Source organism: Brachyhypopomus gauderio, chromosome 8 (assembly GCF_052324685.1).
Source record: "Brachyhypopomus gauderio isolate BG-103 chromosome 8, BGAUD_0.2, whole genome shotgun sequence".
NCBI classification, from domain to species: Eukaryota; Metazoa; Chordata; class Actinopteri; order Gymnotiformes; family Hypopomidae; genus Brachyhypopomus; species Brachyhypopomus gauderio.
The window spans coordinates 6,861,784-6,879,605 of record NC_135218.1 but is presented as its reverse complement, the minus strand read 5'-3'; the positions used below and the strand labels follow the sequence as shown (position 1 = coordinate 6,879,605).

At 44.4% G+C, this 17,822-nt stretch overlaps 1 protein-coding gene across 2 annotated transcripts in view; it reads right to left on the bottom strand.

Annotated features, from left to right (window-relative positions):
- Positions 1–13,011, bottom strand: part of pdzrn3b (PDZ domain containing RING finger 3b) — a 73,622-nt gene extending 60,611 nt beyond the window's left edge. Inside the window, exons 1-3 of one of the 2 annotated variants that reach the window (XM_077014069.1) lie at positions 12,170–13,011; positions 9,957–10,043; positions 8,023–8,130 (exon numbers count right to left, since the gene is read on the bottom strand). In XM_077014069.1, coding sequence (XP_076870184.1) covers positions 8,023–8,130; positions 9,957–10,043; positions 12,170–12,883 — 909 coding nt within the window. In that variant the 5' untranslated portion in view covers positions 12,884–13,011. The remainder of the gene's footprint in view (positions 1–8,022; positions 8,131–9,956; positions 10,044–12,169) is intronic. The other variant, XM_077014070.1, reaches the window with a different exon arrangement.
- Between the last annotated feature and the right edge of the window lie 4,811 nt (positions 13,012–17,822).

Here is a 17,822-nt window from a genome sequence, read left to right as displayed (position 1 = left end):
TCCCGCACGCACTGCTACCACAGCAGCCGGCGCAAGAAGCTGATTATGGCCCCTTTAAGACTTCCATCGGATTTAATGTCTTGAGTTAGCCAAGACAGGCCGGGCTGGAATGCACCTTCCGGCGGAGACTGACAGACCCCTATAGAGCGCTCTTACAGGCAAGCTGGCCTCAGCCCCTTCTGACCTCCTGCGTGCTTCAACAAGGCAAGACACACACCAGTGCAGGAGCCCAAATCCAATAAAGTCCTTCACAAAGGCCTTCTTCTTGCCATCAGATACCAAACACCATGTGATCCCTCTAGCCCTCCATGAAATAGCTACCGCCTCTGGTCAGAAATAAATACAGGGGACCTTGTGACACATGCCAAGCTAAAGATGCCATGTGCTCTGACAACTTAGTGGCACTGGCAAGAGGAAGAGAGGTGAGGGGGGTCGACCCTGTGCTGGTCTGACCTGACTCTGTGTCCCTGGGGAAACTAAGAATGGAGAGCATGATCCAAAAATGTCCATGCCGATCATAAACGTTTAGTCAGAGAAGACTTAGGCTGACAGTAGAGCGGGAGTTTACGTGCACTAATGAGAGAGCTGCATTCAACTGAAGGCTTCAAACGTACATTAAATCTGGAACACAGTAGAAGGAGAATTTACATATGATTCACTTCTACACTTTTTCTCAGAAGAAAAAGAAAAGGCCCTGAATGGTATGGTCACTTTAAATGCATTTCAGAGGCCCCTTGCTAAATGGTTAACTTGGGTTAGAGTTTCTAAAACTAAACTGGCTGGATTCAACTTGAGATAATATGCTCCAGCAAAAATCGAAGATTTAAAATCACAAATACACCCAATTGAAACTCCTTCCTTGCTATTTCATTAGGACTGATTAACCACTGCTTTAACAACGGCTTTCAACAAAAGTCTCATCTGTGAGTTAGCAATGTGCTAGGCCACTCATCTAAACTCTTCCAACACAATCTGTTTAGTTTAGCATTTTAGCACCAGCCCAACTAAAGTGATTATAAAAAGTGTGGGGTGTTAAATGCTTCCCAGTAGGTAATCTCATACCTTAGCGACTGTACCGGAACTCCCTGGTGCTGCTAGCAAGCTTTACTGCTACGGTCAAGGTGCTTGCCAGCATTTTCTAGTCAGATAGATATGCTAACTGGCTAGCAAATAATACAACAGAAACTTACACGCCTATGTTTCACTTGACATTTCACCCGAAGACAAGCTATGCTAGTGTCTAACCAGACATTTCCCCTGAAGTCAGGGCTTCACTCCCAAGTCTTGCACTCATGGTCTGTGGTGGTGCTTCTTAAAACATGGGTTGTTGTTCAACCTCCGACCCATGAGTGTCCGCAGGCTTTAACAAGCTGACATTTACAACCCCAGCCTATACTACCTTCTCCCAAACCTACATTCCCTCTCTTACTCAGAAGAAAATTATTTTCATTTACATTCATAGATTAGTACAAATTATCTAGACTATACTGCAATGGAATATCATATAAATAGTAATAAAATAAATAAAGAAGGCTTTGTTCCAGAGAATTTGATTAATTGTTTATAAATGTGCATACTGATAATAAGCAGTAAACATATCAGAATATGATGCCTAACTGCATAATCAGAAATCTTACTTACAATGAGAAAGAAATCATAATTAATTCTATAGGTCTCTTGTCTTGGTTCTGAAATTAAATGGCCAATAGGAACAATTTCTAGACAAAAAAATTTTTAAATGATGTACGTTGGAATGCTTCCAAGTCATTACCAGGCCGTAAACATGTTCTTGTTCTGGTCACTATGGACCTATCACTGTCTTTCAGTGCCTCCCTACCAAGGCATACATGAAAGTATATGATGGGGGAAGTAACAAAGATTCATCAGAATCTGTACAGATGTAAATTTAACCCAAATAAACGAAACCACGTCATAAGGTCTGAAGCAGAGATGTTTTTCTAAAAATCTTGGGTTAAGTCCAATAAAACATGATTTTTAAATCTTAGCAAGCAAACATGACTACTCACTCAGTGTGAAGATTTTCAGCTTGTGGGGAGCAAGTGAAAGTAAACATAGCACCAGAGGGTTTTTTAGAGAAAAGGGGGAGAAAACGTCCCCACCAAACAAGGAGCCATTCATGTCCAGAATCACTGGAGCCTGGTTCTGAGTCAGTACACAGGAACATCTGCCATTACACAACTTCTTCTGCTTGGACGCTGTGGAGATTTTGGATCTTTATGCACATGTTACATACGTACATTTAACCTTTTTGCGGGTAACACCAGCATGAGGGTTTTGGCATCAGAACTTTCTTGGAGATATTCTTGATTTCTAACAAATAGATGTTAGCAATTATGGACCTGGGTTTTCCCTGGACTGAAGGAAGGCAGCTGTGTTTCATTTGAGCTTGGTTGTATGGATCAGATGGTCCTCAGGCAAGTCGTTTAGGAATGATGCACGAATAGTAATGTGTGTTCATGAAAGCCCCTTTCAGAATACCACCACTGTCAAGAACGTGTGCAGCATGTACACTAAACCCACTGAAAGGTGGAACAATATGGCCTGTGCCACAGTATGACATAATTGCACAATATTACAACCAAATATTCCACTGAAACCAGAGCTTCTCCAACTACAGTTGTGATCAAATTTATTCAACCCCCACTGAAATAAAGTGTTTTGGCCAGTTTGACATTGATTTTGATCATTTCAGTCATCTTATTTACAATTATATCAAAGAGGCACTTATAAATTAGACAAACATAACATAATATTTATGATGGAATAACCACAAATGTCTTTACTGTGCTCACATCATTATCAGTTTTATTCAACCCCCTAGTGACATTATTTTTTAGTACTTAGTACAACATCCTTTTCCAGTTATGACAGCTTTCAAGCGTGAAGCATAGCTTGACACAAGTGTCTTGCAGCGACCTATGGGTATCTTAGCCCATTCTTCATGGGCAAAAGCCTCCAGTTCAGTCACATTCTTAGGCTTGCGCACTGCAACTGCCTTCTTTAGGTCCCACCAGAGGTTCTCAATTGGATTTAAGTCTGGTGATTGCGATGGCCACTCTAGAATGTTCCAGCCTTTCATGTTCAACCATGCTCTAGTGGACTTGGATGTGTGCTTCGGATCATTGTCCTGTTGGAAGGTCCAACGTCTCCCAAGCCGCAGGTTTGTGACTGACTCCATCACATTTTCCTCCAAGATCTCCTGGTACTGAAGGGAATTCATGGTACCCTGCACACGTTGAAGCTTTCCTGTACCATTAGAAGCAAAACAGCCCCAAAGCATAATTGACCCCCCGCCATGCTTCACAGTAGGCAAGGTGTTCTTTTGTTCATAAGCCTGGTTCTTCCTTCTCCAAACATAGCGCTGGTCCATTGTCCCAAACAGTTCTAATTTAGTTTCCAAAACCTGTTCCAAAACCTTTGTGGCTTGTCCACGTGACTTTTGGCATACTGCAGTCGACTTTTCTTGTTCTTTGGAGTCAGCAAGGGGGTGCGTCTGGGCGTTCTGGCATGGAGGTCTTCGTTATGCAGTGCGCGCCTTATTGTCTGAGCTGAAACTTCAGTGCCCACATCTGACAGGTCTTTTTTCAGTTCCTTAGCAGTCACGCGGGGATTTTTCTCCACATTACGCTTCAGGTAGCGCACAGCAGTCGCGGTCAGGATCTTCTTTCTGCCACGACCAGGTAACGTTTCCACTGTGCCCTTTAACTTGAACTTGCGAATGATACTTCCGATAGTGTCTCTTGGAATATTTAACAACTTCGCAATCTTTTTATATCCATTGCCATTCTTGTGAAGAGCAATAACCTCTTCTCTTGTCTTCTGGGACCATTCTCTTGCCTTCACCATGCTTGGAAACACACCAGTAGATGTCTAGAAGGAGCTGAGTATCACAGTCCTTTTAAATCTGCCTAATTGGTGCTTATCATGCTTGATTGCTGCTCGTTGACATCCACAGATGTTTTCAAAACCTGATGGAAAACACTGGAATGAACCTCTGTTCTTAGGAGTGGTAGTCGTAAAGGGGTTGAATAATTGTGTCAATGAAGAAATCACAAAAAGGCCATTTAATACTTTATGACAAAAAAAATTGATGCTATCTTAGTTGCATTTAGTTCTTTAACAAGTCCTTGTAAGATTTCATTATGAACACAATTACAAATGTGCACTGAATTCCATAAAACCCTTCGCAGCATTGGGGGTTGAATAAATTTGATCACAACTGTACAGACCATGGTGACGCAACCACGACATGCATAGCCTCGTTAGTACAGCACAACCTGAAAATGATTCTTTGGTAAATGAAAGTGATTAATACTCATTTTGAGTTTCAAAACTGCTTTGGGACACTTTGCTTTAGGATCTGCTCCTGGAAATGTGGACCACACCTGCAGTGCTGCATCAGTGTGTGTGTGTCAGTGCTGCATCAGTGTGTGTGTGTCAGTGCTGCATCAGTGCTGCATCAGTGTGTGTGTCAGTGCTGCATCAGTGTGTGTGTCAGTGCTGCATCAGTGTGTGTGTCAGTGCTGCATCAGTGTGTGTGTGTCAGTGCTGTATCAGTGTGTGTGTCAGTGCAGCATCAGTGTGTGTGTGTGTGTCAGTGCTGCATCAGTGTGTGTGTCAGTGCTGCATCAGTGTGTGTGTCAGTGCTGCATCAGTGTGTGTGTCAGTGCTGCATCAGTGTGTGTGTGTCAGTGCTGCATCAGTGCTGCATCAGTGTGTGTGTCAGTGCTGCATCAGTGTGTGTGTCAGTGCTGCATCTGTGTGTGTCAGTGCTGCATCAGTGTGTGTCAGTGCTGCATCAGTGTGTGTGTGTCAGTGCTGCATCAGTGTGTGTCAGTGCTGCATCAGTGTGTGTGTCAGTGCTGCATCTGTGTGTGTCAGTGCTGCATCAGTGTGTGTCAGTGCTGCATCAGTGTGTGTGTGTCAGTGCTGCATCTGTGTGTGTCAGTGCTGCATCTGTGTGTGTCAGTGCTGCATCAGTGTGTGTGTGTCAGTGCTGCATCAGTGTGTGTGTGTCAGTGCTGCATCAGTGTGTGTGTCAGTGCTGCATCAGTGTGTGTGTCAGTGCTGTATCAGTGTGTGTGTCAGTGCTGCATCAGTGTGTGTGTCAGTGCTGCATCAGTGTGTGTGTGTCAGTGCTGCATCAGTGTGTGTGTGTCAGTGCTGCATCAGTGTGTGTGTCAGTGCTGCATCAGTGTGTGTGTGTCAGTGCTGCATCAGTGTGTGTGTGTGTCAGTGCTGCATCAGTGTGTGTGTGTCAGTGCTGCATCAGTGTGTGTGTCAGTGCTGCATCAGTGTGTGTGTCAGTGCTGCATCAGTGTGTGTGTGTCAGTGCTGCATCAGTGTGTGTGTGTCAGTGCTGCATCAGTTTGTGTGTCAGTGCTGCATCAGTGTGTGTGTCAGTGCTGCATCAGTGTGTGTGTGTCAGTGCTGCATCAGTGTGTGTGTGTCAGTGCTGCATCAGTGTGTGCGTGAGTGTCAGATTCACCACCAGTGGCATTCTGCCAGTTTCATCAGTGTGATGGCTAGAAGTTTATCAATGTGCCATCAGTGCCATAGACTGCCATCAGATCATGCCAAAAAACGCGTCCCAGAACAATGCAATATTGTTTAGGATATAAATCAGTCTATAGATAAACAGACTGCTGTTTTCTTCCAAATGAAGTGATGCTAACATTGCAGATCTTGGGGTCATATAAGCAAGTTATAATAAATGCACATTTTACTTCTGTGGTCACAGTTGGTCAAAATGAGACAAACTAGCAAGGTCCTAGATTAATTTTACTTGTATAGCTCTTGGAAAAGACCACTGATAATGGCATCACTTCTGTACTGACCTGCTGTTGTAGAAGCGTCAAGCTATTTCAGAAGCACAGTTGTAAAAAAACATGACTGCAAATACACAGAACCTCTCTGGGTTCACTTTGTCTCTCAGGTCAGATGCACAAAACAGGCAGATTCTGACAAACATACAGTCTGCCCCAAAGTGCCCAGCGAATGAATGAAAAGCTTGATCCCACCGGGCTGGAGAAAATAGGAGAGCCAGAAGAGAGGCAGGACCAGCAGAGGCAGCCTGGCCCGCATGTCAGCGGTGCAAACTCCAGCCGGGCCTCCTGCACCCAGCAAGGTGAGCAGGACGGAACCACTGGCGTTTGCTTTAGCTACGCACAACAGAGGAAGAAAGAAAAAAAAAAAACACAGAATGTGCATCTAGCCATTTGGCATTAATTCCCTGAAACAGGCTCCCCCCCCCCCCCCCCCTCCTTCTGGAGAACGTCCATTTTTGAGTCACAGAAATCAGAGATTGTGGTACCACCCACAGTTTCATAGTGCTAAAATTCACACACTTCCCAAATTCGGTGCAAAAAACGACCTCAAGGCTGAAACTCAGCCAACAAAAGACATAATTATACGTCTTTAAAATGGCAGAGAAGCCATAGCATAGATTTTTAAAAGTGGACCTTTTGTGTTTATAAAAGGTCCTGAAGGCAGTGTAACTACTCCAGTCTCATATCAGCTTTCTCAAGATCTCCATTTAAAAGCTTGTAGCAACATTACACAGCCACATTAGTACCCTGTGGGCAGGCTATGCTGATTATTTAAAGCAGATCTTACTTTGGCTTTTAAGGGACACTCAATACACAGTCTGAACCAGATCACTACACATCCTGATCTTTAATAAACATAATAACTATATGTGAAATTACCAAAACATCCAGGCCTACTGACCCCCAATACATGTTCCAGCATTACATGTTTAGGATAATAAAACATGCTCTTGTGTGAGAATAAAATCTACATATATTAGCATATTCCTCATAGCCACCCACAACTGACAACAAGCATCTATTCAAATGGTCACAAACAAGAACAAAATGGCTGATGTATATAGATACATCCTTTGTCTTGTCAGCGCACACAAGTAGCCACGTAGCCCCCTGACGAGGGTCAGCTCCGGTGCCTAACCCTTCATGACCCCATGTCTGTAACTCACACTAACACCCATCCACCCAGCACACGATCTCAAGCTGGGTCATTCGGAGAGGAAGGCCTTCAGCACGGCCTGCCAGGTGCCGGCTGGCTTGCGCTCACGTTGGGTGTCTCCGCCTATCGTCCCGACAGCTTCGAGTGCGTCTGAGCAAACACCAGGTTTTCCTGCTAAGCTGAATGTGGTTGGACTTACAGTTGAGCCCCTACAGTTTCCCGCTTTTTAACTCTTCATACACTAAAACAAGCAAGAAACATTAGCACGTCTTTACCTTAAAACATCACAGTGATGTGATCCCTTAGTACATTGCTATGAGTGCATATAGTAAAAATATTTACATTAACTTACCTAAACAATTATAAAGCCCTGGCCACCAGTGTGTGGCATAGAATAACACATTTATAACGTGCAACGTCCAAAGTCAGAACACCCGTTGTTAAACACTTTTTGTGCCACTACAAAAGTAACTTTTGTGAACTTTACTTTTTATGCACACTGAAATATTATCTCCAGACACTTTTGGCTTTCTGAAATAGTAATTCTTTACTGAAGAGAGAGCTGTCTGAGCAAACGTCTGCTGTGATGAATTAATTCAAGGCAGTGAAGGACTCAGTAAAGTACTGAGTCAGTTAAAACTCCTTCACACTCCCCATTAACATCGCGGGGACATGAATTGAGATAAATCTTCAACTGGGTGTTTTTCATCCATTCTTCTACCCTGAAGCAACTTCATTATAAAATACCTCCTTAAATGACTAAACATAACAGTTTCATTATTAAGTAATAAAGTTATTTTCATTTAGCATTTAGCAGTTATTGTTAGGTATAATTAGCTATTATTAATTGTTTAACATATTGGTTCACGGCTAAAGTATAACTACAAAAGTAGGTGGTTAATTTGACCTTTATTTTCCTTTATGGGCCATATACCCTTTCATGATTGATTATGTTGGTCCCTTTTTTGAGACTTTTTACACACCAGTGAAGAAGAGTTCACTCTTGCCACCACACACCTCTATTATCCTGTCATGAATCTGAAGTCCTCCTTCTACATCAGCTGGTCCATTCTCCACAATCTTTGATATGAAGATTCCTTCACTTGAGCTCCCATCTTCATTGTCCTGAAAATTCAACAGCTTGTTGTAACCATTTTGTACTTGTTTGCATTTATTGTATTTAATCATTCTGATTCACTATGAAATATGGTATTAAAAAACAACAATGTTTAGCGAGGCGGCTTAACTCTAGCAGATTTTTCAAAAGCTTTACTTTAATCAGCAGGCTAATACATTGATTTTATCTTAAAGAGGCTGCTGTTAATGGACACAACTCCCTGTGACGAAAGACCTTTTAAGCCCTAGGAAACCTAAGACCTAAAATTCTCTCTAAATAGGTTAATCTTGCTCTTCTGGGTGTACAATGTACATACACAAATGGGGTCCTGTGAATTCCACTCCAAAGTCCAGTTCATTTCACCGGACCTGTTTATTTCACCAAAAGTTCTCTCCCTTTGATGTAAAATGGGTGGTCCTATTTCTGTAAAATCACAAGTTAAATCTAAATGTAGCAAAACAGACATTAGATTAGACTACACAGAAATGTAGTTAGCTATAATAAAGCTAACTACAAGGTAGTCTAATATAATACTGTGTGATACTTTAATATAATACTTTTCGACCATGCAAACATTTTGTGTTTTGCAAGTTGCTTGGCAGTCTGAAACATGCCTTGCTGCTCATTTAAATCCATAGCAGAACACGTTTGAGTGCAGCTGAGATTTTGTTTTTCCTCTCTGTGCTGAGGAGTTTGAGCCCCCATGACGTTAGGTCAGATGTAGCCTGGAGTTTAACAGAGATAAATATCATGGCCGCAATCAGCCCACTCCAGTTAAACCCCGTTACTCACGGTTGGGCTCCTCACCCCCTAAATGACATGCAAGTGGTTGCAGGTGCACATAACAAAGTGCTCTATGTTGTGCTTGGCTAAGCTACTTTTGCCAAGACAGTCTGTCACTTGAAAGACTTCCCAAGCCTGAAGTGGTGTGAGAGTCCTCAGTGAGGCAAAGGCACTTTGGGAAGTGCAAAAGAAGCTAATCAGTGTCTCTCACAGGGCTATAAACTGATAGCCTGGGCTAGGGGGTGATCTCATGGGGGCTTGGGGGATGTGGGGGGTGGGGGGGGTCCAACGTTTGTACAAACCACATCAAACCAGCAATCTGCTGCATGCCAAGCCGTGTGACACAGCGCAGTCTTTTTTAATGGAAGTCTTAAGAAACCGCAGGAAGTCAAGCTGCGAACGCTGCAGCTAATTACTGCAAGCCCCACTTCCTCCCTTCTTCATTCGCCTACTCATTAGATCAACAACAACAACAACAACAACATGCTTGTTTACTTGAGGGTCCTCTTCCCACATGACATGCGCCCATTCCTGGCCAGAGTTGGAAAGGTCGGCGTGTGCAAAGGGACCGTTAACCTGCGGCTACGAGGCGGGCCGTTAACTCCCCCTGGTTGAGATCTCCTTCCACGTCCATTAGAAGGACGTCAGGAGCAAGAACTATAAATGATGCTTAAAGCCGGACGGGATGTGTTGTGTCTGGACCAGGCGGATGCAGCGTACCGTCTCACTCCAGAGCATGCAAGAGAACTGCAGAACCTCGAAACTCATTTCTCAGAAGTGTCTCCTCCCGGCCAAATACCAGACAACTTCTCAGTCCAAAAGCAGACATAATCTAGGTCAGACCCGTTGTTCACAAATTCGGGGAAACTTCGGTGTTTTTACAGTTTCCTGCAGATAAACTCTCACCGCACTCGTCCAGTATGAGAAGCACGTCATGCTCCTATTTCGGACAGGACTCACGCAAACACGTAAAGCGTTTAGGAGCCTTATTTCCTGATATGGACACCAAAAACACCTTATGGTGGAGAAGCCCACAAATCTCTAGACTCACCGTGCAGGGTCTTCCTCCAATGATATTAAAGCCCAAAGATCCAGACGCCCTGTGGAGCAAAACTGCAATACTTTTGCTCTCCCCACCCTAAACAAAACACAGACACAAATATTCAGAAAAACTAACATTTACATTGCACATATGTTGAATAAAATGGTTTTACCATGTAGTATTTGTAGATTTTTTTTAAAAATGTGTAAGTAATATTCCAATAATTCCAAGCAACTTGGATACATATGCAGTGTACATTTATTGATCTCATTTATATTGGGTTGAAAAACATTCAGGTAGCCATAGTGGAGAGATGTGATGCATATCAGCGCAGTTATGTACACCTTCAAATGTCTTGGGGAAAAAGAGCTGTCAAGTGGACTATAACGTTAAGTGTAAAGGTCTTGGTTTTGTCTGATTTGAAGGGTATATAAATAAACACGTATACAGCCGATAGCTTTCTCAACAGAGGGATGACAAGTGAGTGTGGAGACAAGTGGTAATCCTTAATCCCTTTCCCCAGAAGGTCGGCAGGGCCTCGGAGTCAGCTGTCAGTTCTGTACGCCATAGGATACAGTACCTAAATATACTACAGTTATTAATGGTATGTGCATGACCATCAACTATCTCAGCTGTAAGTTGTGCAGTTCCCACACTGTGGAATCCACATTTCCCATAATTCCCCAGGATAGTTTGAAGGAAGTTAAATTAGAATGGACTGCATCCTACATATACAATTCCAGAAGTGTTGTTTTTAAATTTCCGAAGATGGATATCATTTGTTAAAAAGAACCAGAAGAAAATAATGTATATTTTTTATAAGCAGAGACATATGACACCCCAACACTGCACCCCACATTTAGTTCCTCAGCATAAGTAGGTTCACCCTCACCTTGACCCAACTACTTAAACAAAACTCATCAGGAACAGTGTCGGGACAATCGTCAGAGCAACTGGGTCAGCAGCCTTTGCTAAGCAGACATGTTTGGTCCCCACAGACGATCATCACCGCGATCATCGCACGTCGGTCTCCAGCCACACGCCCTCGTGACGCCACACCTGATGACCTTCACCTGGCTGACAGGAGCGCTCAGGTGAAGTGAGGAGAGAGTCACCTGCGCTCCTTTGACTAGACCGGACCTCCTGCACGCTTGCAGACGCAGCCCGGCCACAGATTCGGCCTCGTGCTGGAAGTGAAGCCTTACGATTTGGCACTGGGCAGAAAGTGCTAAAGAGAGGTCAGGGGTCAGGGGTCACTCTATGTACCTGCTGATGCTCTTCTGCCCTTCCTAGCAGCCTGAGGAGAAGAACATGGTGCAACGTTCTGGCCCAGCAGAAGACTGCACCATACACAATCCTTCAATCAGCGTTGCAATTCAGAGCTTCTCTGTGTTGCTCTGTTGACTCTGGTTTGACCTTCACGCTACTGTTTTATGAAGAATTTAGAGAAGGATTCAGTAGGTATCGTGCAGTTAAGATTAAAATACATTGGTAGGTAATCGTTTCACATTTTGTAAGGCCCATAATTATAAAGCATAATTATAAATAATAGAAGCAATCCAAAATTTAATTTATGTAGGAAACATAGATGTTTTCTGTATCTCTATGCATATCTCTACATATCTCCATTCAACCAAATGGACTCGATACAGTGATGTTTTCAATAAATATTTTAGAAAATACCATTATGCAATTAAAACATAAATAAAGTCTTTAGTATTCTGCTGTACCGTCTTAAATTAACCTGTTGATGCTGTTACGCAAACTAAATCATCGGTACCGACGTTTTAATGCACCCATGCAGGAACTCCATAAACCCAAGCGCACCAGAGAGCCTCATGTAGGCAATTTGCTGCAGGGGTCTTGTGGCGTGAAGGCTGTATTTAATAACCACGTGTCCCTCCCCCCCAGACTGCCAGGTGGCTACGACTGCAGCTGACACAAACGTCTCCAGGCTGGACGGGGCAGAGAAACAGTCAAACATCTCCTCTACAACTACGAAAGTTCCTCCACTTCTGTAAAGTTGGTAGATCACGAGTTTCAACACAATGTTCAACTTTTGTACACTGATTTCTCAGAGCCACTAACCAGAAGCTTTTTGGGGGTCTGAATTGTTTATAGTAAATATTTAAACCAAAGAGTGACATGTTTAAAGTGAGCAGTAAATCTGCTGGTGCTGATCAGTGAGATGATCCAAACACGCTCACCACGGTTGGGTTTACCTTGCACGGAGGGGCCAGTGTCTTGCTCAGAGAGTCAATCCGAGCGCTATACTCGGTGAACTTCTTCTGATACTTCAACGCTGTCATTTGCAGCTCGTTGTGAACGGCGGACAGTTGAGCGAGAAGCGACTTTTCCCTTTTACTCCATCTGACCGCTTGCTTTTTAAACTCCTTGTCCAGGCTGACCACCTTCCCTTGCAGGGCGCCGTTGTGTGTTTTGAGGGATCTGAAGCAGCAGTGGTCTTCTGATGTCTGCTCCTTGTGGGTCAGCATCAAGCCGCATCCTCTCTCGCAGATGCCCGTGGGTCTGTGATCGCAGGACTCTCTCATGTGAGAGTCCATGTCCTTCAGGTTGAGCACCTCGCTGCATCCCTTATTCCTACACCTGGCGGGGGAGTAATCGCACATCTCCGCGTGCTCGGCCAGATGTTGGAGCTTCACCACCTTCTCACAGCCCCGATCGTGATTGTCGCACTTGATGTCCAACTTCAGGATGAGGTTCTTCAGAGGCAGGACGTGGTTGAGCTCCTTGGTCGAGATCCTTTGGCAGTTGACCGGGCAGCAGCTCTGCTGCACCACCCAGGGCAGGACGCATCCAGCGCAGAAGACGTGTCCGCACGGGGTGGTCAGAGGCTCCTCCAGAACTTTATTACACAGGTTGCATTTGAAATCTGGGTCCACGGCCCCTTTAAAACGATCCAACTCGAATCCCATGTTTAAAAAGAAATATTAAAAAAAAGTGCCTCTGCGTCCCACAGATCAACGTAGGGCCAAACGGTGAAGGAAGTTTGTCATTTGAAGAACTCAGACCAAGTGACTACAGCTCCTCTTACACCAAACGAATAGCCTGAGACTTCCTAGGAGTGGAGGGGGTGGAGGGGTGGAGGGGTGGAGGTTTGTCTGGAGGACTTCACTACCGTAACCATCATAAGAGTGGCGCCCAAGGAAGGTCTGGTTAGATTACTGTGTTTTACTTGTCCGTTACATGGGCTCGGAATTTCTTTCTTTACAACCATAATGACAAAAAGATGTTCAGGATTATCAGCTTGGACAATAGTTTATGCACTACAAAATGAAAAACCAACTTTTTTTTACAGCTACTGCCGTTTAAGAGCTTTGTGAGTCGTATTCTCATATCCTTAATTTCTCCTCTTTAACAAACTGCAATGTCACACAGTGATGGCAGTGATGACCCATTACTGATAAGCAGCCGTCTCTCTCTCTCCTTCAAATGGTCAATATGCGGATATCTCTCTCTACTGGTGTGTGTGTGTGTGTGTGTGTGTGTGTGTGTGTGTGTGTGTGTGTGTGTGTGTGTGTGTGTGTGTTTGCTTGTGTATGTGTGTGTGTGTGTGTGTGTTTGCTTGTGTATGTTTGTGTGTATGTGTGTGTGTGTGTGTGTTTGCTTGTGTATGTTTGTGTGTATGTGTGTGTGTTTGCTTGTGTATGGTTGTGTGTGTGTGTGTGTGTGTGTGTGTGTGTGTGTGTGTGTGTGTGTGTGTGAGAGAGAGAGAGAGAGAGAGAGAGAGAGAGAGAGAGAGAGAATGGAAAACTACTTTTTAAATACTACTCATTTAAATGTGGGTGTTTTCCGTCAGTATGAAGCAGTGTAGTCGTAAAAGCATTTGAACATTTGAATTGTAAATGATGGCGGGCACGTCAGGGGCCGGTGGCCCTCCTGTTCAGGAGAACAAGAATGACCTGGTGCTGGGCTGCTTGCCTCTCCTTTGTAAACGGTGCCTGTGTTTGAAATGTTCCCCCCGCTACAGCTGGAAAACACTCTTTACTTTGGTCGTCAACTTTCTGGGAAATCAAATGACATGTGATGTTATGCTTTAGCAATTCAATCCACATGGATCCCTGACTCATCAGAATCTTCGGGGGGGAAGGAGGGAAAAGAAAATAAAAAATAAAGCAGGCACACAATCAATCACAAACTAACGCAACTTCTCTGCAATGTTTCTTCCTCTCACTGTTGTTTAGTTTAGTTTTTTTTTTACAGGAAATCTGGCTTTCAGAGAAAGGGACGTCAAACACGAGCAGCGCTGTAAGTCCACAGAAGCTCCTATAATGCCATCATTACTTCGACAGCGGACGCAGATTGGGTCAGCCAGCACCGACCTTTCACGAGCACGCGCACGCCCACGCGACTGTTCCTCTCATCCTCGCCACTCACACGCCCCCAAATTATAACAACATTTAAGTGCTGGTGAATGTATAAATACTGCGAGGAAGTGTTCCCTCTAGTGGGTTGAATGAGAGATTCAGGAGGAGCCAAATGCCGTGTGTTTGATTAGTAGGGGAGGAGGGCAATTAATCTGTCGCTCCACTAAGTGGTGATTTATCATTGCTAACCACCAAAGGACATGTTTTTTCTTTCTGCTTATTTTGGTCTGGGGTTTCAGACACTCCCTGCGCACAGTTGCATAAACCACGCTAATCTTTTCAAATCTTTGTTTATCCACTATTTTTGGATCAGTGAGGGATCATTATTGCCATCTCTTCTCCAGATACTTACCTGGGTATTACTTGTACAGATGTGTATTGTATTTGTTCTGCACTTACAAGCTTACGTTAAGTGCAATTCACTACTTTGAGACATTAGCTAAACATGGCGTAATTACGTTTTGATGCTATCAGATAAAAACATTACAGAAAGGACTTTTATTTGAATATATTAAAGGTATGCTGTTTTTATTTTTCCATGCACGTTTATATCAAACAAATACAGCCGCACAAGGCTGTCTCATTTTTGATGTGATTCAGTCCAGTCTTTAGCCTGCAGTACACCTCACATGAGTTACCCCACCTCATACGAGTTACCCCACCTCACACGAGTTACCCCACCTCACACGATTTACCCCACCTCACACGAGTTACCCCACCTCACACGAGTTACCCCACCTCACACGAATTACCCCATCTCACACGAGTTACCCCACCTCACACGAGTTACCCCACCTCACATGAGTTACCCCACCTCACACGAGTTACCCCACCTCACACGATTTACCCCACCTCACACGAATTAACCCACCTCACACGAGTTACCCCACCTCACACGAATTACCCCACCTCACACGAGTTACCCCACCTCACACGAGTTACCCCACCTCACACGAATTACCCCATCTCACACGAGTTACCCCATCTCACACGAGTTACCCCACCTCACACGAGTTACCCCACCTCACATGAGTTACCCCACCTCACACGAGTTACCCCACCTCACACGAATTAACCCACCTCACACGAGTTACCCCACCTCACACGAATTACCCCACCTCACACGAGTTACCCCACCTCACACGGGTTACCCCACCTCACATGAGTTACCCCACCTCACATGAGTTACCCCACCTCACACGAATTACCCCACCTCACACGAATAACCCCACCTCACACGAATTACCCCACCTCACACGAGTTGTCCATACACCTTTCATCTTAGTTCTGATGCCAACTGTCTTCTTTCCCTCCTTAGATAAACCTCTCAGCAATTTAAGTCAATTTATGGTCAGAGAGACCACTCATTACTGGGTTATTGGCCTTGACATTTGTGAAGGCATTGTTAAGAATGCAGCATTACAGCCCAAATTTTGTGTGTTCAAATCTGTTTACAAACAATAAACAGACATTCTGGGTGGCCTCTGATCCAAAACTGCTACATTTATAAACATATGCAGTAAATACGGACTGTAAACAAAAAGTGATACAAACAAGTGCAAATATATTTACTTTCCTTTAAGTATAGCCTGCTTCATACAACTATATGAAACAATAATTATGGGATTGTATTTTGCAGATTTTTTTTTCTGAATATGCTTCTGAGTATGAACTTTGCTTGAAAGCAAACAATGATGCAATTTCGAAAGCAATTATTGCAGTTTTGACTTCACATTCCGCATTTTGCGTCATTCCTGTCTCGGTTCAGACCTCTTGAGTGCTTAAGGCCAAATTACAGTCCTACAGTCCTTTTGTTCAGAGCTCAAGGCTCACATCGGCGACAGAACGGGCTGAGTCACAGTGCGCACGCTCACATGAACTTCAATACAGAGAGAGAGAGAGAGAGAGAGAGAGAGAGAGAGTAAGAAAAAAGCGTGCCGATGTCGAGCAGCGACTCTCTCCCAACAAGCTTTCCCATGCCTGCATATCCCGGGTGTCTGGCGCACACAGGGCTGTGATTGTCGGCCTCTTTGTTCTGGAGATAAGGACGGAGGGATGGAGGGATGCAGATAGACCGACGGTTCCCCAGTGAGGGCGTACGGAACAAGGGCAGATCTTGGAGCGCGGCCATGAAGCCATCATCACCCCCTTTTTTAGCTACGATACGCTGAGAGCATGAGGGCGACGTGGCACCTTGCGTAGACGATTCCCTCCTCGTTTGAGACAGCTTTCCGCTCGCTACAGAGGCGAAGTCGCAGGGCTAAAAACGGAACTCTCACTGCCTTTACACGGCCGAGTGTAGTGAGATGAATGAAGTCTATCTCTGTTTCATGAGTCTTTTATTTATTTTTACTTCAGTCGTAATTCCTCCTAAGCCTTACCCTTTGAGGCGGTTATTCAGTGTAGCGTACGACACTATACAGTAGCCCTCAAGGTCCTCGTCACCTTCGTTCAGGGCTTTTGGGCTTTGCGTTGCGAGCTGGAGGGAGACCCTGTCGGCTGCTGTCTGGTGTGTGTGTGTGGGAGGCCCGGAGTGGGGCGTGTTAGTGGTGTTAGTGGTTAGTGGTGTGTGTGGTTAGTGGTGTTAGTGGTTAGTGGTGTGTGTGGTTAGTGGTGTGTGGTTAGTGGTGTGTGTGGTTAGTGGTGTGGCCCGCTCTGGTATGGGGGCGAAACATGTCTGTGCGGAGTTCTCTGTGACCTTGTGGCCTCTTTCGTCTGAACTAGGGAGGGGAGGGCCCTCGCTCGGAGGAGGGGGGGGGGGGGGGGGGAGGGCCCTCGCTCGGAGGAGGAGGGGGGGGGGAGGCAAGGCCACACTTGTCTCCAGGAAGATGCTGATGACAGATGGGGTGAGCAAAACAAGCACCCAGGCTCGTGTCACACAAGCGCACACGCTGCCTTCACTTTCACCGTTTGCGCCGGTCAAAATGTGGAATGTTGAATTTGTACGTGCCTTTTTATTGAGCAATTGCAGTTTTAAAGAAGAATGCACATTGCGCTTTGTTTTTGAGGAAATTACCATGAACATATTACAAAAATGATTATCAACATATTATAAACCAGCGTGAACTTATTAACTGAGAAACTGAGTGTTTTTATAAAACACATTTTTATTCTCTTTAGTACACATGTGATGTATAGTAACAATTACTTGCTACATATTTTCTGCATAACTTTAAAATGCTCTCATGCCACTGAACTTGATATTTGCCCATACGTGGTTTATTTATCCATGAAACTGTAACGTTTTCGACGGGCAGGCATGACGCAAGTGCAGGATTTAACTAATTTATTCAAATAATAAACACTACGTACGATATACAGAACCCAGGGAGAGAACCAGAACCAAGAGACGCAAAACAGAAAGAAACAAACAATCACCAACCAGACAATACTCATAGGAGGAAACACTTAACGAGAACCAATAATACAATAGTTAAATAACGGAAAATGAACACAGTGCACACACACGAAACAAGGGAGCTACTGA